Consider the following 21,933-nt stretch of genomic DNA (forward strand, 5'->3'; position numbering starts at 1 on the left):
TAATGCATTCGCAATTAGTTTGATTTTATAACTTTTTTTACTTCGTACAAAGCCGATGCAGTGATTGCGCTACGGCATTGTCTCAGTTTCTTTGTCAGGTTAGGTTGTCTGCTGCATACCGGTGACAGCTACAGCTTATTGTTTGCTAAAAGTGAATGAAGATACATGTTTTTGGACTCGTTAATTCCCACGTGGAGACCACTTTTGTTGCAAACCACTTCGGTGCAACCTTTCGCTGATACGACTGCTCTTTGAGTGAATTAACCGCTTGTTATCAAGAAAAGTATTGCATTCTTACATCTTTGCATTAATTCTAGATAATGTGTATTACCTAGTGTGTCCATATCATATGTTTTGTGACTTTTTTGTAGCTTAGTGTTGCGTTGTGAAACAACAAAGAAGAAAAGCTATTTGTGGTAAAAGGATGCTCTTCGACAATTATCGCACCTTGGCAGGTTTTGAAGTAAACGAATATAATCAGTCGTGTTAGGAGGAAAAAAATCTCGTGTCTCAACAGTAAAGTATGTAACTTCAACAAGACTTGCTTTTAAAAAATATCTGTACAATTTCTTATAACTGTCTATTGTTATCTTAGAGTGAGAATTTTATTATTTATTGCACGTATTACACTGTATTTCTTATGAAAATCTGGCAGCATTTCTTTACTCTACTTATACATGCGTTATGCTCTCTGCGCACATATCAGACACGTACACGTATACGCATAAGCTTAGTACAGATATCTTAAGTGTGGCTTCGAATTATTTTGTATTTATAATTTAATAAGATCGATTTATTTTTAATTTCTTATTTTACATGATTGAAATTACACTTAGGACGCATGTAATGAAAATTAGATTATGGTTCATACAAAAAATTGCAAACTCTAGTAAAAACCAATGTATACCAACGTATTATCACAAAAGTTCGTTAAGCACTTGAATTATTTGTAGCTAGAGCACTGTAAGAAAAAAATGTCAGCAATAAAATGTAATAAAAAGTTTATAATTGTTTTCTTTTTGACGAATGTGCAGTACATAACATTTTACACTTCCGCAAAGTAAAAACTCAACAATATTATTGTAAAAAGGGTAGTGTTTTAATTGTCACTATTTTAAAAAAGCAAATTTCATTTCTTGTTTTTTGGAACAACAGGACATTAAACAATGCAGTTTTTAAAAGTATCATTCGTCAAATTTACTTTAGTAAAAATAGCCAAAGTGCGTTTTTACATTTTTAAAAGTAGTAAATCTACTACTTTGGTAGTAGTGAAATACAATAATCCTATAACTAATTAATTTAAAAGTGTATAAATTATAGTTAATTATTTGATAAAGAGTAAATCATTAATTACATGCAAACCGTTTTACCCTAATTTTTACAATACTGACTGTAGTCTACAAAATGTCAACACCCATACCGTTATTGTATTTGTAACGTATCACAAAACATAAAACAGTTGTAATGTCAATGTGGAAAACAAGAATATAAGGGTTTTTACCAACATACATTGATGTTATGGAATCAAATACTTATTAAATGACCATACTTATCCACAATTGTATTTTATGCTTACTACATTTTTCTTACACGATTTATTAAGGCTATTGATATTTCATTTAACGTTATCAAAACAACCTAAGTACTAAATATTTCACAGTGATAAGGACTTAAAACATTTTTTACAAAAAACATTTTACGGTTATGAGTTTTAATGTTTTTTGTAAGCTTCTGCTCTGCGTTTTCGATTAGTATCTCGTGTAGTTTTGATTTCACTTTTAAATTCAACAAAATTTTTGAAGCGTTAACCCGTGGTCATAACACAGATTATTTTTATCAAACCACTCAAGAAAATACTCACTTGTAATTTTTTGTACTACGTCAGTTAAACGAACAACTAGATTTTTTTTATGACAAAGACTCATATGATGTTCCTAAAATGCTTTCTAACCGACAAAAAATTATTTTTGAAAAAAGTCCCGTTGGTCTTTCTAAATATGCTATATCTAATATTGTATTATCAGTATGTTCGTATTTTCTATATTTTGTATAAAGTTCTCATCAGTGACTAGTTCATCTTGATTTTTCTTAAAAAATATCTCACAGTCACGGCATTTGCTCTTTCATAAAGCACTTTTAGCCGTGTAACCACTTTAATAGGTTGCCTGCAAAAGCTTTTCTATTTCTTGCATTTCCACTAATTTAAATGGATCATGTTGACAATTTGCGGTAGCAGCCAGTGAATCCATATTTTTATTACGTAAGTTATTTATTTTCAAACTGACTTAGGAATGAGCTTCTTTTATTTTAACGTTACCTCATTAATGTGTATTAATAAAATCAATAGAAATAATGTGTCTGAAAGTAAGACGGTACATTTGACAAGTTGGATTTAGATGGAAGCCACCCCTTCCTCGACATCTCGAGTTAGTATGCACGACACTATCTTGCTTGCAAAGATCAGTGGCTAATTTAAAGTCCAGATCGTATAATTCTTTTTAATGTTGGCAAATAGTTGTAATAAACAATTGATAGTCAAAGACAAACCACTAAAACATGGTGGTCTACTCACTCGCTCTGATTTTCCGCATTTACTCGCACGGAACACATGTATTGTTCATTTTCTAGACCATTCCACAAAATATTCCAGTCATTCTTAAACTCTGGGTTAACTTGTAATAGTGATCGCTTTTGTTTTTCAACATTGCATAGTCTATATGGATTACAAGCAACAATTAGTGCCCATTTTTCAAGCAAACTGTGCTAATTGCTCCCGCGTATCAGATATGAACCTATTTTCATCGCCTTTTTAAGCAGCTTCACAAGTGATTTTCATAGGGACAGCCATTTAAAGTTTCTACCATCGATTTCCATGTGTTCCTTCAGCACGTCTTCTTCACGCGATCTTTTTTGATTTTGGTGTAACTGTAGTGGATAATCTGCTACATAATTGCTTTCATACAGTTAAGGAATTTTTGGAGATGCTTAGTGTACAGCTTCAAGTTCAATAGATCGCTAATTAATGGACATGGCGTTGGCCTTTAAGTGCAATTATTTATTGGTTGATTTTGTTACATCACCCGTGACAAAATGTTTTCCACAAAGACGAGCAGATCGTATCAAAGATGCCGTTCATAGTCGAAGATTGATATTGCCTGCACACAAAAATGTTTTCCAATAAACCTCATTTTTTTAGAACAAATGATATGTAAAAGTTTATATAAGTCGACGCTATACATAAATTTTTTTTTTTTTTATATTATAGTGCTCTACGTCCTGGCTCCTTTAGTAAGGGCACTACTATGGGCACTTAGCACTTGTGGAAGGGACAAGAAAAGGGATGGGAGGCCTCCCATTACTGGGGGGGGGGTAGGGGTAAATTAGGCAATTTTGCTGCGAGAAGGTCGCCTAAACCCTCCTCGAGGAGCATTGCGTGGTGAAAAAGCACATGTGAAGAATCACAGCGGTACTTGCTCGAAAAGTCGCACTGGCCGGGAATCGAACCACGGTCTCCCGCGTGCCAATCCACGACCTAGCCGACCAAGTCACCGTGCGCTCCCCTATATATAAATAATTATTAAAAATACGATTACTTAATGACACATTCAATGAGTTCATTATTCCAATGTAACGCATTAAGTGTTAAGATTTAAAAAGTTTATTTCAATGTTATTCTCTAGTATAGTAAAATTAACAGTGAAACTGATAAGTAAAATACACCGTTCTTTTCACATAAGTAAAAAAAATTTGCCATACTTCGTTTACATCATTTTTCCTTTTAATTATTGCAAAGAGACAATGAAATTTTATTAATTAATTTTTTCAATTTTTTTTGTTTTTTTTTTTACCGAGTTACTGTGACAGCCTATTGGACTTGTCGCTGGGGCCACCCACTCACCACCTATGTGTGGAAGTGTATTGCCGCATCCATTTACCACTCCCTTCATTGATAGTATACCTATCATACCATGAGCACACTGGGAGTATCTCTAGTAAAACAGTTTGCTAGGTAAGCTGACACTCTCTGCACCACTAGTGCATTGGCTCCACTCGCTACTCTGTAGCCTTTTCCCAGAGAAAACTCTGTATTTCAGGACGTCCACTTCTCGCTGGTTAAGCCGATGCTCTCTGCCGAAACATCGGATCCAAGCTAATTAGCATCCCTGGAAAATCCCCGTGTTTTGAGGACCATTCCTCGCCAGTAAGGTTGGCGATTCCTATATGTCATCGGATCCGCTAATCCCTACCTATAGCCCTTACTTTTTTTCGCATTTACCTAGGCCCAAAGACGTGTAGGGCAAGAAAAAAACTCTGGAATTGTACTGAAAACTAATTCCAAGAAAAAATTGCTCCGAAACAGCCAGGGTTTCATAAAAACTTGGTATATTGGTGAATAAATACATCTTAAAAATTGTGAACTTATTTAAGTTATAAACAAAGCAATAATTATACTGTAATAATTTATGTACAAAAAAATGTTTTACATATTTTTGTTTGACTAACTGTTATTTTCATGTAGCATTTTATTTTCTTAGTCTCTATTGCCAGAACCATACGAGTGCTAGTATAAAGACTTCACATAGACTACAACCACAACTCCTCGTTACATTTAATTCTAGTTATGTTGCTAAAATTTCTACAAAATATAATGTTGCTAAAAATATGACTGTTGAATACAAATAAAAACATGAATCAACGAAGAATAGCTTGATGGTTGCCAAGTGCATTGTGACCTATACTGGAATTAGTACATTTTTCAATCTAAAATGTTTTGCATCAGAATACAATATTTAAAAATTTTCATTTGTTAAAAAAAAATTATTAAATGCAGGCACGTAAACGTATTCCTTAAGGTGAAGAAATAATTGTTTTTAGGAAAGAATTCCTACACTCGTCCCATGACTTTATAAATGAATGTTTGCATCTTAGTATGTAATCGATACATCATGATCATTTGAATTTATATGCTTAACAAAATCATACATACACATTGTATATTGGACAACAAAATTTGACAATCCTTATTAAAACAAGCCCAACTTGCCAGGTTTTGACGAATATGATGTCAACTCACCACGTTCAGGCAAAAATCATTTTTTACTTAATACGACTTACCAAGATACAAGTAGGTAGGTGATTATGTCACCTCGATAATTATTTAACTAGTAAGTAATAATACCCGTATTTTCTTTGTAATTACCCAGTGCACCAACTTTTCAGTTTATTGGTAATAAAAAAGTTGTAACATAAACATCCTTAGTTAATTTAACGTTGTTCTTGACTCATTTTCTTATAAGCAGAGCAATAGTTGATAATTTACGCACCTTAAACTGTAACTTAGGGCCGTTACTTGCCTTGTTATATATTAATAATGGAATAAATATGAACAAAAGTGTTTGAACAAATGATGTATTTTTTTCTTCAAAATCTAAAAGTAAAATTTTTTTTTCCAGAAAATTAAAAAAAATTTAGTAGATTTACATAAAAAATATTATTAACAGCCATTTATAAGAACTATGCCTAATGGCCTGTACATTGCTGTGTTACTATGTATGTATATGCTATCATCATTAGCGTATTAAAAAACCACCTCAGATTTTATTGTGACATCACTCACTTATACATCAATGGAGGATATTAAGCAAAAACGTTTTTGATTTGTTTAGCTGTAATACATTAAATAATTGTAATAATTTAATTCATTGTTTTATGCAATTAATATTTCTAATTATTTGAAATTATTAGATTCTTTGAAGTGACATCCATACAAAAATTTATCTAAAATTTATTTTTATTTTTATAATTTTATACTTTAAATTATTCTATAAATTTTGTATAAAGCGAATTTTTTCCCGTAAATTTTATAAAATAAATAAAAAAATAGTTATTTATGTACATTTTTGTTTAAAGAAAGGAAAAAATCAGCATTTATGTGTATGACACAGATAATTTCACTATTTTAAATACCAAAGTAATGGAATCTTAATAAAAAAGAATGTAAATTAGCAGCTGGCCGAGGCCACCCGGCCCGTATCAAGCTTATATGTATATGTGTACACGTCTTATGCGTTTGCACAGATCATAACGAATGTCTATGTAGAGTCAAAGAATGTTGCCAGATCCCTATAAGAAATGCAGTGAAATACAGCAATAAATAATAAAATATTCACTCTAAGATAACAATAGACAGTGATAAACAATTATACAGATATTTTTAAGGAGCAAGTCTTATTGAAGTTATATACTTTACTGTTCGTGGTGTTAAGTGACAAGTAGCGCTGCCTTGATGGTTGGAAGCTAAACCAGTTCTACTACTAATTGCAAGTATGTTGTCAAAACGGTATTGGTTGCGAACAGTACTAAACATAATCACTAATTTTTTTCATCTTAAAATATGTAAGCAAAAGCCCTAGCGCTTTTTTTTATAGTGTATCTGGCTGTGATAATAATTCAAGTGTAAAAGAAATTAATTTTCGTAGTGTACCAAACATTAATAGTATATTCGAGGATAATAGATTAAGGCATATAATATAACCAAATAACTACTTCAAAATTTGTTTGCGGGAAACATTTCAGGAAAAATAACCACTTTTGGAGTAATTTGATTATAATGTATGATACATCTTATTTGAAAATTAATGTCCTTCATGGTCAGATATTGATCACATTTTACTTTGTTGTTTCACTTAGTAATTTATTGTGTAATATCCACATTGTAACGCTAATTAACACTTACATAGTGTATCCACAAACAAACATTGAACGACAAAAAAAGTCACAAAACATGTGAACTGGACACACTAGGTAATACACATTATCTAGAATTAATGCAAAGATGTAAAAATGCAATACTTTTCTTGATAAAAGGCTGTTAATTTACTCAAAGAACAGTCGTATTAGCAAAAGGTTGCACCAAAACAAGTGGTGTGAACATGGGAATTAACTGGTCTAAAAATATATACGTTCATTAACTTTCAGCAAACGATAAGCTGTAGCTGTCACTGACAGTAGCAGACAACCTAACCTGACAAAGAAGCTGTGAAAATACCGTGGCGCAATCATTGTATCGGCCTTGCTCGAAGTAAAAAAGTTATGTAATTAACATAATTGCAAATGCATTGTTACACAATTATGAGGTACCCTGATGATCATTCGAAGACAGATAAGGATTTGGTTGCTATATACGTAGATGCTCATTTCAATAGTTTATATTTTGATGAATGTAGCATTTAGCCTTATATACTGCAACGTGTTAATCATTTTTGTAAAAATCCTAAGGAACTGCTTTGGAATGTCAAACAGTTACAAAGCATATCTTGAAACGTATGTGGTCAGTTTTATTTCATGTTTTTGTCATGAGTAACCGATTAGATCTTTGAAAATTTCTTGTTAATTTTTTCGCCGATTTGAAAAACAATGATGAAATTGCTTGACGTTTTATTTCATTAAAGTTTAGCAGAAGTAAACTAAGAAGATCAGTGTTAGGTGGTGGTAGATATCTGGTAAAATGTTAACCAAAAAGTTGTCATAATAGAAAGTGTATCCATATTTATGTTTGTTATTTGTAGCTGCACATTTCTAAACGTCTGGCTGCAGATGCTAATGTTACATTGTTATGAGTTTGAAAAGTAATTGCGATTCCACCCCTAAATGTTCATAGTTTGTAAAAAAATAGTACTCTCAGCGTTTTTACCGTAATTGGTCTGGAATATAAGAAATTACTTGACGGTCATCGAGAACCTATAAGTCGTCTATTAAGCGTAAGTTTTGAAAGGATTCCTTTCAAAATTTTGGATTGTAGTGAATTCAAATTGTTATTTTCACACTTTCACAAGTACCTTATTTCGGGTGACAGCAACTTGCAATGGATAAAGTTTTATGGCTCCAACTGGTCCCTGAAGTTTACTGTGAGTTGTAACAATAAGACTATCCAGATTAAAGAATGATGAAAACAAGATGTGAGTAGTAGTGTTGCGAACTAATGCTGTCGTAGTTTTGTACTAAAAAAAGTAATCTTGTTATGATTTAAGTGAATTTATTGTCAACTGAATTGATGGCAATTTACGTGTATTGAGTGATTTGTCGGATTTAATTGCTCACTGTTGTGCAGAAATTTGTAGATTATATTTTAAAAGGTAGTTATATGTATAAAGCGCAAATTAATTTTCATAGATCTGATGTTATAAGACAAATTGTAAGAGATACGAGTTCTGCAGATTGAAAAAGTGTGTACGAAAAAGTTGTATCTATGGGTACTGCCAAGCGAAGAGTTGGAAGGTGAAGCTGCTTATGGTAGAGGTATGCCCTCACCCCGCATGCCCTATCTTTGCTCATTATGGAAAGCTCTTATCAAGGTGGTAGAGGTTTGTTTTGACGGGCTTGTAAAAAGTTTCAAAAAGTGTTGCAACAACTACTGATAGCTAAACTTTCGTAAAGTTGTTCCTACATTAGATTGATTGAAAATGCTGTAACAAATCTCATGCGCGTGTGTATTTAATCCTGTCCATGCTCTATTTCTTACTTAGTATTTCTGTTTTTTATCTTAGTTAGAGTCTTGAAAAAAAAAAAAAAACTTTCAATCTGCACAAACGTTGATCAGCTTTACTGTTACAAAATGATTTGTTGATACTTAGATCTTTATTTAACTGGGAAAAATATAAAATATATGTATTACTTGGTATTTTATCTATTTTAAAAATTTATTAAAACTTGACTTTCTAAGCATTGATATTTTTAGCCTATATCTTTTTGTAGTTCTTTAATAGCTCCTCTTATATAACAGATTTTTTTTCTAAAAGTTGTTATTGCTATATCTTCGAAGCTACTCATAATTATAATGAGCACACGTGCAATTTCTAAACAAATGAATAATAGTTTGTGATACAGTTTTAAAAATTATAGTTTTTGAATGTTGTAACACTGTATCATTCCATTCAACTACTTAACTATTTGAACAAAATTTCAGAAGATGGTGCGAGCATCATGTACCAAAGATACTTACTGTGCCTATAAACGAATTGCGTTTTTAACTGTTTTTCTACCTTTGTATTGGTGCCTGTTAGATGTAACGTACCTTTCTTACGCTAGTGGATCACATTTTTACCTCCAATATCTATTTAAGATAGTATTTTGTATCTTAATTGTAGTAAATTTGTAGTGAAATATTAATTTTGTAGAACCTACTGATTTTGAGAAAACAGGTGATCTGCTCATGTGATATTACGCCCTGTAGATATTATGTACGTTTCCGTTAATCGTAGGCTCAGAAAAATTTTAATTGGTTGTATACTTTGTAGCTAACTTTTAGTGAAAAAGTTTTAAAATAGATAATTTTGTAGATCATACCAGTCTTGAGATAATCAATGGATCGGCCGATCCGAGTGTCAGCGAAAAAAATTTAAACCTTAAGTGGTATACGATGACTTCAACACTTTTTACATTTTTTTACGTGACAATGGCTTGAAAACAAAATTGGTGGAATAAAAAAAAAAACGATTTGGTCATAGCAGTTCCGTGAGTCGTTCAGGAGTTATGAATTTTTAAATTTAAGAAACATTATTTTCTGTGTAATTGGAAAAGGAAATCAAAATTGCCATACGCGAGGTAAAAATATTATTGAAGGCTTTGCTTTACACAAGTTTTATGTTACAATTTTTTAAGGGTTTTTATGTGGGTATTCACAAACACGCACACATACGCACGCACATACACACACACATTTAATTATTACAGGTGACGAATGCCAACTTTGCATGCTTTTAGAACATGTATAGTAATAATATTAGGAAGTAAAGCAGACTACCTGCATAAGTACGATTTCATCTTCATAATAGCCCTTTAAAATTTTTTCTCCCCAATGTTCTTTACGTAAGTTGCCTTTAGTCAACATGTATTTAAGTGGATTTGTGACTTATTCTTTCCATAAGCTTGAAGAGATTCACTTACCTGTTCCAATAAAAGCAAGTGTGTTTTTCTATTTAACCCTCGCCCCTCATAATAAGGGAAATAATAAGATACCAATCTCTCCAACTTGGAGGACAAAAAAGTCCACTATATTTCTTCCTATATTATATAGTTATTTTGGTGGGTCTGTCTACATATCCCCCTATGGTCCTCCCACAGCCACCCCACAGTCTTCCCCACAAAACAAGGGTAAATTGTCTATATTCTCTGCGAATTTAACCCTACAAAAATGTGTAAGACCCTCCATTATCCCTCCACAGCCCCCTCGCAGAATTAGTGGCCCCCTACATCCCCCCATGGAAACTTAGAGTATTTTCATAAAACATTATAATTATTTATTATAGTTATTCTGTTTTGTTAAAAATATGCTTAGTAAAAGAGACCATATGGGGTATTTTTTTGACCTCACAGCCTGCCCTCACATCTCCCCACAAAAAATTTTAGAATGTATTGTAAGTGAGCGTGTGGTGACCCAGTCAGCTAGGTCGTGGGTGAGCATGCAAGAGACTATGGTCCGATTTCCAGCCAGTGCGACTTTTTCGAGCAAGTATCTCTGTGAATTTTCATACATGCTTTTTTACCACGCAATGCTCCTTGAGAACGGCCCACACAGTGCCCACAAGTAATGTCCTTGAAAAAAGCCAGACGTATAGCGCTGTAATTAAAAAAAAAAATTTATTGTAAAGACATTTTGTCGCAGGGTCAATATAGATTCCTTATCCCAACAGCCCCTGCAAATCCGCTAAATTAATTAAAAAATTTTTGTGAGATTACTTTATGATAGGGATAAAAAGGGTTAACTCCTTCACCCCATTTATCAAAAAATTAAAATGTTTCTTAGATACCTGCTATGCTAATAGTTGTTAACACCTTACCTCTACTGTTCGACAACTTCAAATTGTGTTTCTTCTGTTTCATCCGTTTTTATCTTAGAAAACAATAAATTTTATTATTAATAAGAACTTTTCCAACCAAGGTTGTTCATAAAATGAATAGTTTTAATCCTATATTAAATAACATTATGTTTAAATCTTTTTATAAGATATCCTTATCTTGGCAAGTATGCCTACTATTTATATTTGTCAATTTCTTTTTTTTTAGATTTTCCACAATGAATGCCTGTATAAGTTATTCTTTTGTTCGAAACAAATGGCAAATTTTAATAATTTTATAATAAGTATGTTTCTAAATATTTTACAAAATAATTTTTAACAACATTTTTTTACAAAATAATACATTTTTTTCTATGTGATAAGTATATCACATTTTTAATTTACTTTATACAATTCTTTGTTGATGGTAATGGTGTTTAGAGCGCGCAAAGATCAGCATACAATAAATAATTAATTTGTGAAAAGTATTGCTAAAATTATAAAAATCATCATGTTTTAATATTTTATCTTCAAATTTAACGCGTTGATCATTCCGATGAAGTTACTTTTCGTTAAAAGATTGTAAAAAAAAGAAAAGAAGAACTTTTTATTTTACTAACAAATTTTAAACTGGAAATAGGGGTTTGCGCAGAGCGCGCAGGAGGCGAAACCCCACTATAATATAATATTATTACAAAATGGATTATTGTTCTTAAACTTACCTTTATATCAGATGGACAATTAGATAAAAAGATACTGCGAACAAAATTTCTTGTAAGCCCGTGATCAACGTAAATTTGCATGTAATCTGCTGCTTGATGCCGATACACTACCAGACCTGATGGTCACAAGATTGGTAGGTCCTATAAAACAGATTTTCATTTTAAAACTCACTTATGTATTGGATGGTTGATTTATTATATAGTAGTAGGTCCCAAATTGGCAGATAATAAAGTTTTGAGTAATCGCTGACACTCCAGTCGCCTGATCTATCGACTATCTCGAGATAAATTGCTTCACTACAAATGTACTACAATTAAGCTACAAAATGCTAGTGTAATCAGATGTGAGGGTAAAGTATGTGATATGCTAGCGTGACATATATGCCTGTTCGAACGCTTCATCGAAAAAAACAGCTTATGTACATTATGTACAAAAAGTCAAACCAATTTTATAATTTGCACACTTTTTTGGACGCTTCTTAATTCTGAGACAAAAATTGGCCGGAAGTAGATCATGGTTGTACTTATTAAAAAAAATTAGAATTAAACACTTTTTGGTTGCAGAAAATGATCCAAAAAGTGTTGAATACTATTAAAATTAGCTCTTCTATTGGACATCGTTGAATTGAGTTTAACAAAAAAAAGTTCTTAAATCAGATATAAATAAATCTTAGATTTTAATATTTAAAAGAATCAAAGTTATGGATATTTTAAACTTAGCAAATAATCGATGATTTTGTGCAATTTGCAAGCCACTGCTACACTAGTTATGTTCGTCTGCAGCTGATCTTTTCTGCCTTTTTATGGCACGTAATTTAAATAAAGCCTTTTACTTTCATTCAATTTAACGATGCCGAGCACGAAAAACTGGTTAAGGTCATGTTCACTATTTTTTAAAAACCACTTCCTGCAACTAAAAAGTGTTAGATTCTAGTTTTTTAATTTTGTATTATAACTATCTACTTCAGAAAATTTTTTCACAGAACCTAGAATTGTGCAAAAATTTTCAACACTTTTTGCTAATTCTATCACTCTAAACTGCGTGACTTAACAATTTTAAGTAATTGATAACTTTTAATGATTCGACATTGAGTACGTAACTTACATAATTCTTTTTCTTAAGCCATATTGCAAGAAAAAAATTTCTAAAACAATTGTTTTTAATTTACTATATTCCATTGAACTGCAAAGGTTTTGCATGGTTCTTTCAAATGTCAATCGATTAAGGACCCCAACTGGTACCAATGCAAAAGCAGATAAATAGTCGAAAACACATTTTTTTTACTGGTGTATAAGATTATGTTAACCTATTTGGTTTACTTTATAATAATATTATCTCACAGTTTATGGTTCAGAGAAATTATTAATATCGTCTTGATAAATCCATCAATTCTCATTACTTATTATAGTATTAATGCTACAAAGAGGTCCAGTAAGTAATTTTCTTGTTTTCAAACGACTAATAACTTTTAGTGGGTTGGTTTTTTTACATGACTTATGTAAGTTTTTTTTAAATTACACAAAAAAAATTTTCTAATCGAAATTGCATAATTATCTCGATTAAAAAACTAATCAGTTTTAAATAAATCTTACCACTTATGATTTATAAACAACGTATTTGTATTTAGAAGGAAAAAATACATGATAGTTTGTAGGGTCAATTTTTGTTGTTGTCGGGAGCAGCCCTAAAGAGCTAGGACTACATCATGGATTATAGTAATCCAAAGAGATAAAGAAATCTCTACAATAAAAGCAGAAACTACCTGTAAGTTCGTTTAAAATCTACAAAATTTGGGTATTTTTTTTATTGGAAATCACTTTCATTCCAAGATTCATAAAGAACATGTTAAATTGAAATTTATGTGAACAATTTTTAAGAAAAATTAGACATGTATCCTATGAATTGTATGTAATTAAATCCAAAACAGTAAATTAAAAATATGTGTATAAATATTGTGCTGATAATTAGTTTAAAAACGACAAAGCTGTCTTGAAGTTTCGAGAATAAAAAAAGTATCATAAAAATATTTTTTTTTAGGAAATGACGACAGCTTCAATACCGTCAACCTTGGTAAAGTGTCTTTATTTATTTTTTGACTTGCCAGAAATGAGTACTAAAGAAGCTGATGTTACTGGCGTAACCAGTGACTTTACTCCAAAAGAAACAAGGATATTGTTACAAAAAGTGTTTGTTCAGGTATGACAAAAAAATTTAATAAAGTTTCTTCTGACAATTAAAGCTAATCATGATTTTACTATATTTGTTTGACCTCATTTTAAAGTTATTCAATGATAATAATATAAAGTTCTTCACATTAGTTCTAGATATAATTTTTTTTGATTGAATATATACGTACTCATAAACAGCATTCATTTTAAGCTTTTTGTAGGCCTACTAAATATAGGTTTATATTTATGTCGTACTTTCAATCACGATTTTAATTAAGATTTTGTACCCTTACAGATATTATCATGGAAAAAAGTTAGTTAATATTGTTCGAACCTTTAGAGTATAGTAAGGAACTTAAAAAGATTCTTGTTTATGTAATTGAGAAGGTTCCAGCGGGTACTATACCAGGGTGCAAGTTAAACAAGGCGTGCTTACGTGCTTTTTACGCTTATCTATCGATATTATTTAAAAGTCAACTAATAACTTCATGCAGTTAGAGAATCTGGGTATGAAAATTTTGAACGGTTTTCATTTTTCTTTTCTTGGTAGATAATAACAATACCAATAACATTCTAAGCTTGAACGCAGATCGAAATCCTGCACGATGGTTAAATAGAAAGTGTAAAAAAAACACAAAAATGTGATAAGTGATTTATTGCAGTTAACGGAAAAAGGAAGCATTTGACAAAAAGTTTTGTAAACTAAAAACGTGCAGTAAAAAGACCAATCGAATTTTTTTTTTAATTTAATTTGAGGAGTAAAAATTAAATTAATAACTAAAAAGATTTTTAGTGCCATTTTTTTCGTGGTGGGGGGGTTAGAAGTACAAGTAAAACCTCACTTCAATTGCATATTTTTTAAGAGAGAAAATTTTGAAATCGTTGATTTACTTTCTTGTGCAACGTGTCCAGGAAAGTATAACTTTAATAATCGAGTGAAAATAAGCTTTCTAGAATATTAAAATCAAAGCATAATTTTGACTAACAGTATAAGTAGAAATTATAGGTTAGTAAAGAAGAAGTTTATACGATAACATTTGCTTATACGCATTAGTCACATCTGCTTATAGTATTACTATTATTGGAAACATTTTTATGAAATTCAGTTATATGGATTTTTTACATCTTTATCTACAACTTTAACTGATATAACAGGTCAAAATAATGCTAATTTTTTAAGATTCAGGCAAAAAGATCAATTCTACACAAAATTTATGCTTTATTATACAATTCATAACTATCACAAGTAAGTCTTATGCAGCTACAAAAATTTTTTAAGTATACTATGTTATTATTTACTATTAAGATTTATTTTGTATGCCTTCAGTAGTTGAACGACACGTCATCGTAGTATAGCGTAGAGCACCTCCTGAATAATAAAAGCGCTTTCATGAAATTGGTCTATGTTGACTCTAAACTTTTTATGGCCTTATTTTGAAAGACCTTTTCTTGCTATGATAAAAGTTTCCCAGAGAGTTCAAAATTGGTTTCAATGTTGAATTTGGCATGTATATTAAGGCCTGTAAAACACATACTACATTAAAATTTCAAGTCTTAAGGATCGTTCGCAGTAGAAAAATGAAGATATTGCAAGACATTGTTAGACGTAGCCAGCTACATCGAGCGGTAGAAAATGCAGCTCGAAGTGTCTTGCTGTAGCTAGCAGTATCTCATCTACAGAATGTGCACAGGCTAGAGATGTACATGAGCTACACATAAGTACAGCAAGACATTTGAAGCTGAAACTTCTGCTGCTTGATGTAACCACCTACGTCTAAAAACGTAGAACAATATCTCCGTTGCTCTACTATGAACGATCTCTTAACATTTAATGAGTTGCAAGACATAGATTAAAAAAATAAAAAATAATCAAAATATGCAGTTTATTTCAATTTATTTAAAAATTACAGGACCGATTTGGGCTAAACAAAACGTATCTCATTAGTTTTTTCTTTATTGTGCATCATTAACCATGCAACACTTTTTCTGTTAAATGTTCAATTTTTCCGTGAACCACCAAAAAGTTATTTGTTTTATCACCATCAACAAAAAAACATTAAAAATCGGATGTTGCAATTTTTACATCCGGATTTTATCATTCTATAGAGCTGTTATACGCAATCGTTGGGCTAATTGTATGTGCAAAGATAGAAAAGAGAAAGATTTAGAAGGTAAAATGACAACAGTGAGGTCTTTGATGAGAGAGAGAGGGGGGGGGGAAAGAGAGAGTATTACAGTTCTTCGATTGAATTATATTTTAGCGTGCTATGTTTTTATCTCATGAGCTCAAGAACTTGCAGTTATTCTAAAAAACTCTTCTTGATGCCAACTTTTACTCTTAAATTGCATGACAGATTTGAGTGTAATTTCGTACTATAATTTTTTGTTAACTTTTATAAGAAAACTTAGATGCATATTTATTCTGACACTTGATTCGTTTGAACGACACTTTTTTATCTGTGTGAATAGCTGTATCAAGAGCATGGTATAGATTAAAATTACTCGTTCGAATTAAGTGCAGTTTTTACAATGTGTTGAAAATGATATATTTGTCTATTTTTCTTTTAGCTTCTTTTTGATGTATTTAATTGTGGTACCTTAACCCCGTAATACTCCTTTACTAAAAACCCGTAAAGCTCAAGAATCTAGTATATCTTGGCAAAACGTGATGGATTAACAAACAGTTGTGACTTATGATATAAGTGCAATGTAAAAGTTGAATTCTTATTTAGTGCGCCGCAATGTCGATTTTCAACGCACTTACAAAAGCCCGTAACGGTATTACGTAACGATACAAAACAAATAATATCTTTGTTTCAAATTGGATTATCGAGTTGTATAGTCACAATATAAATGTAATAATAAATTCAAATTTTAGTAGAGTTCTTTATGTCAGTTGTTGGATTTTATATAGCTCGTAACGTTACTATTTTTGAAAATTAAAGTAAGAAAGTCGTAAAAACTTTTTTGAACAAATACAGTAAGGCCCAGGTAATTGTAAGTAAATTTCGTCATTGGCAATACAAAAAAAAAGTTTCAACAATTTGAAACCCATTTTAAATATTTGTCTCTTCCAACCCTTAAAAAAATGCCAGTTTTCATAGAGTGATCCGTACGTACCTGGCATTTTGGTTGCTGGTCGATCTGCCAGGGCGAACGAGTCCGTCTAATGGGTTACCTGCAGTGAAAACACACCGTTTATATCCTTTTTTATGCCGTGCATTCAAAATCTAAATCTAACAACTACTGCTCTCACGATCTGATTCTTACAAGATAGTAAAAAATCTCAAAGGTACAAGATACGCCAATCTTGTTTATCAATTATCATGGGACTGGACAACAAGAAGTTGACTTTGATAGCTACAGTCCCAGGTCTGTGGTAGACGAGATAAATTTTGAATTATTGCCATGTAAAAAAACATTGTACGTCGAGAAATTTGTTCTTATATAAAATATATCAATTTTTCTTATCGTAAGATTATTTTTCCTTGTACAGGCTTTTTTAAATTTTCTATATTTAGTGTTTACTTAACAAAAAAGACCGGTGAGCTTAAGTTAACTCTTTCTTGACTGCAGTTAACAGCAATTGTGACTACCTGGATATCTCAGGGTGATCTTCTCTGGCCTGCTGTTGAAAACCCAGACTGAACGGGAGAAAAATTACTAAGTCTGAAGTTTTAGGGCTAGTTGTAGTGCTTTTTCCCAACGTCTCCCGGTATAACGTCGAAGATGTTGGTGTCTAAAGCACCTTTTTATGTGCAGATTCAGTTGTTTTGGTAATCTTAGATAAGGAGATTGGTTAGTGATACTTGTCCAGTGGAGGCTGTCCCGTTGGCTCAAGTTTTTTTTTCTTCATAGCTGTTATAGATTTGCCTAGCGCAGACCTTTGAGAGGATCAGTGATTCCTGGTTGAATGCTTAGAGTCGAGAGGGTAGTATAGGGTCGTCGGTTACCGGGTTTTCTAGCCTTGCGAAGAACAACTTCGCAGGTGACGTCTGCTAGTGAATGGCTGACTTGGTTTAATAGTGCCCGTCTTTAGTTAATACAGTCTTTTAGTCGACGAATTGCTTCCGGAAATGGTAGTAAAAATGTATTTGTTAGCAAGGTAGTTTACAATTAGGTGGCCTCTAAAAAGTACCGATGAAATTGATGGTTAAGTAAGGAACGTAAATACTTATAATGGCCCTAAAAAGTGCCAGTGGTTAAACTTCCAGGCTATTATTTATTATTATTCCTAATGATGAAGAGCTGGCTACGGGTTGCTTGATTCTTACCCTGGGAGTCTCGATGTACGGAGACTGTGATGGAGGGAAGTACGCCGCTGACCAAAGAATATCTCGTCTCGGGTCTTTCCCCGGATAACTAACCGCATAACCCGTTAGACGGGAACATGTGGGTAAGCGCGTTGATGACGCGACGACCAAGAAGGTAGCCGTTGTGGCTGCCCGTGCCCCTCAGTGCTGTTTTCCCTTGCTTACATTTGTAGCCACAAATTCTCTAACTGCATCAAGCGGGATGGTGGGACTGCCACACAACTCTGAAGAGTTAGTGCAGATTGTGCTCTGGCTAGGTATGTCTCCTGGTATTATGCCAGAGACGTCATCGGTTGGAATGAATTTTTTTTTTTATCGCACTCGTTGAGATTCAGGGTGAATGGACACCTAGGTCCCTTCCCCCTTAGAGAAGAGTGTCGTCCGTAACCGGGATACCCAGCTGCAAGACTATCATCAGCATTCTCTACACAGCTCGTTGAACTGCCGAGGCTCGACTACATTACTATTGAGACGCTCCGGTGTATTATAACCACACTTATTTAATTCTGTTGCAGGTAGCCTCGATTTTATGTCGACGCCACCTAGCGGATTTTACTGAACTAAAGTGAAAAGCTGGCGTATTTTTGCAAAATTTTGAGCTTATTTATTGCTATTGTTATTAAATTTTTTAAGATAAAAACTATACTAAAACCATCTAGGAAGTATCATGAATGAGTGTGCAAAATTTCAGCAAAATCGGTTCAGTAGTTTTCGCGGTTAGCAATTACAACGGTTTTAGCGACTTTGCTTAATATATCAGTAATATTAAGTAATTTTACAACGTCTACGAATAAACTTTACAATCAATGCAACAAATAAGTATGATTTATCAAACTATACATAAAAATCTTTAATTTCTTAAATGAATCTTACGGAAATATTTTTGCCTGCAAATATGTATTCAGAGAACTAAAACGAACATAATTCGCCGTCCGAAACAAATACGTTCTTTGACCATATAGTAAGTTATTCAAGCCTTTTTAAAAATTGTGACTTCTTCATAATACCTTAACTCGGTATGAGGTAAGTTCACTTTTACTGGTATTAATTTTTTTCACAACCGTTTTTAGTTTTGTTGTAGTCATAATTATTTGAATAACGCGCCCGCCCCGTTTGTATTTGTTGTAGGTAGCGTTGCTTTGCGTCACTGATTGCTGCATTAGCCTTGTGGCTGCGGAAACTTGTATCTAACAGTCTTCTGTATTGAACGCACAAAATAAAATCTCCTCAACCTAACAAAAAATCTTTGTGCTACAATTATTGTAGCCCCTCCCTGCATTAATTTTCCATAAGCTTATGGGCTCAGGCAGGCTACCACTGCTTGAACGGTAATGGTAGTGTTTTTTTTCAATTATACGCGTATAGCGGTGCTAATGTGTGACTGGTGGGACCGCGACTGCATGTGAAAAGGTATGATCAAGGTCATGAGTGAAAGGGTCGGTAACGAGGAGCTGAGCGACTTGGAGGCTGATATGATGGGCGATCAGGCTGGAGGTGTGTGGAATGGCGAAGACGTTGAAGTGGACAGGGCGCCATTGAATCCGTCTGGTTGACAGGTGCTGGAAGGAGCGATTGGTGAAAAAGCCAAGAGTAAATCTTCATTGTTTTTAACATTCTCTTCACTTTTCGTGACAACACGTGTTATATTCGAGGAATTTGCCGAGACTTGTCAGAAACAATTAAACAGGCAGTCGGGGAGGGGGCAAGGGAAGTGATCTTGCTTGTATTTTGCGCGCTAGCTATGGATGTTGTGGGGAGGGTTGGTGTGGGGTGGGAGACGTCCTGGTGGGAGAAATATTTACTATGTAATCTTTACTCTTTTTGGACATAGCTCTTCACGCTTGCTTTCACAATGAATTATAGTAAATATTTAATAAAGATTATTACCTACTTACAACTATTTTGCATAGGTAATCATTTATTGTTTATCACGAACTGAAATTGTTTATTTTTACCTCCGATCTAATGAAGATTTGGCGAAGAAAAAACTCTTGAGTTATCAAACTAAATGTCCGAATTATTTTGTAATTTTTAGTGCGTGCTAAAAGCGTGTTTTTTAGTTTTTTAAACTACTACTTTTATCTTATACTTTTTAGTCTTATAGACGGTCAACTATCCCAGAGGTCCATGTAGGGGGGCAAGGCTAATTTACAATAGAGTTGCGCCCGGTGCCCTAAGGTGACGCTAGCGACATGATATTTTTTACGACCCTCATACCATTCAGCCCTCGGTGCGTATACTACCTTGGCTTAGGTGGGGTCTTATAGACTCAAAGTCCAATCTTTGTATTCCTCTCGTCGAACCTTATTGATTGATACCCATGACATGATAGTTTGGTTAGAAAATGTCATTTCGCATTATTTTTAGCAAACACTTTCATTTTATACCTAAATCATAGGGCTGCATTTCAAATAGCCAATCCGCCACTTTAGGACGTCCGCCATATTGGATTTAAGTCTCGTGACTATTTTTTTCGTATTTCTGACAGCAAACCCTTTCATTTGATACCCATATCATAGGGGTGGATTTCAAACAGCTAGTCCGCCATCTTGGGGAGGCCGCCATATTGGATTTGTAATGTTGTTTCTTAGCTAGTCATGTATTGTCATCAGAGCTCAGAGCGTGCGCGAAATTTCATCCCAATCGAAGACCAGGAAGTGGGTCAAATTAAAATTTCAAGATTTTCTTACATACATAGTTACAAGTGAAGCTAATAATAAAAGCGTGTTAAAAATACGTCTTGAGTAGCTTAGAGTGCACCAGTGTTAATGTAGGTGCAGTCAAAGAGAAAAAACAGATTTAAGTCTTGTCACTCTTTCAAGGTTTTAGTACTGGTAATAGATTTTATTTTTTTAACTCATTTCTCGTTGATGATGTTATATGAATGTTACATTCAAGATTTTGTATTTTCTGCATTTTTAGTAATGCAATTACAAGAATGATGGCTCTGCTTAAGCTGGGTTTCAAAAAGGATCATTATTACTCCAGGGAGATTGATAATAATGCTATTGTAGTAAGCCAATTCCGTCAGGACCAAGGCATTATTCGTTTGGATGGCGTACGTGATATTGATGAGTAAGTTGGAAGTCAAATTGGTGGATCAAATTGTAATGAGTTTAGCTCACAGTGCAGTCGATGTCAGAAAAGCTGGTAAAAAGTAAAAAATTCAGGTAATATTCGAGATCGAATTCAGTGGACTGAATCATTTTTTTAACAAAGCCGGATTTAGAAAAGAAAAAGGAAACTAACTGGATACTTTGCGAACATACACAAAATAATACGCTCTTTATGATCACTTTCCACTCAATCAATATATTTAATATGCAACTTAAAGATATAAGACTTTATAACAAACGTTTACAAATAAGAACTAATTCTACTGAGAATATTAATTTTATACAGCATAAATTAATGTTGTAGCGTCACTAGTTTTAGGACGTGTAGTATTAAAGTATACTGAATAACGGAAAGAATCGCTGCAGTAGTACTCAAGACTACTTGCAGTTACAAACGTACGAGGCAGACTACCGACGGCAGCAGCATGGCCATAGTCGCATAAGTACATGAAGCTTAGCGATTGGTTCGCGTACAAACTTAAAGTCCCTAGTAATTGGCCAACTTGGCAGAGTCTTCTATCAAAGAAGCATCAGGCCGTGTAAACGCGAAAGTATACAAGCAAACCAAGCTGCCATATACGCTTTACAAAAAGAGAGAAACCGCATAACGTTAAATTAATAGTTTAATTTACAACAAAAAATGTATTGCAAAACGTAAGCTACAGGGTTATTTTGGTCGCTGATTACGAATATAATCTCAAATTTACGAGAGTTAGCACGCTTTACCTCTTATTGGCCACCCGCAGGCATGAAATATCGCTCGCTAAAAAAAGGAATC

At 33.0% G+C, this 21,933-nt stretch overlaps 1 protein-coding gene across 1 annotated transcript in view; it reads left to right on the forward strand.

The window, feature by feature from the left end:
- bchs (WD repeat and FYVE domain containing 3 bchs) overlaps positions 1-21,933 on the forward strand; it is a 1,547,413-nt gene that overhangs the window by 52,047 nt on the left and 1,473,433 nt on the right. Inside the window, exon 4 of the mRNA XM_089597159.1 lies at positions 13,596-13,754. Coding sequence (XP_089453285.1) covers positions 13,596-13,754 — 159 coding nt within the window. The remainder of the gene's footprint in view (positions 1-13,595; positions 13,755-21,933) is intronic.

This window comes from Copidosoma floridanum, unplaced genomic scaffold, assembly GCF_036245765.1.
Source record: "Copidosoma floridanum isolate Cflo_tuat_1 unplaced genomic scaffold, Cflo_Japanese_pri ptg000030l, whole genome shotgun sequence".
NCBI classification, from domain to species: domain Eukaryota; kingdom Metazoa; phylum Arthropoda; class Insecta; order Hymenoptera; family Encyrtidae; genus Copidosoma; species Copidosoma floridanum.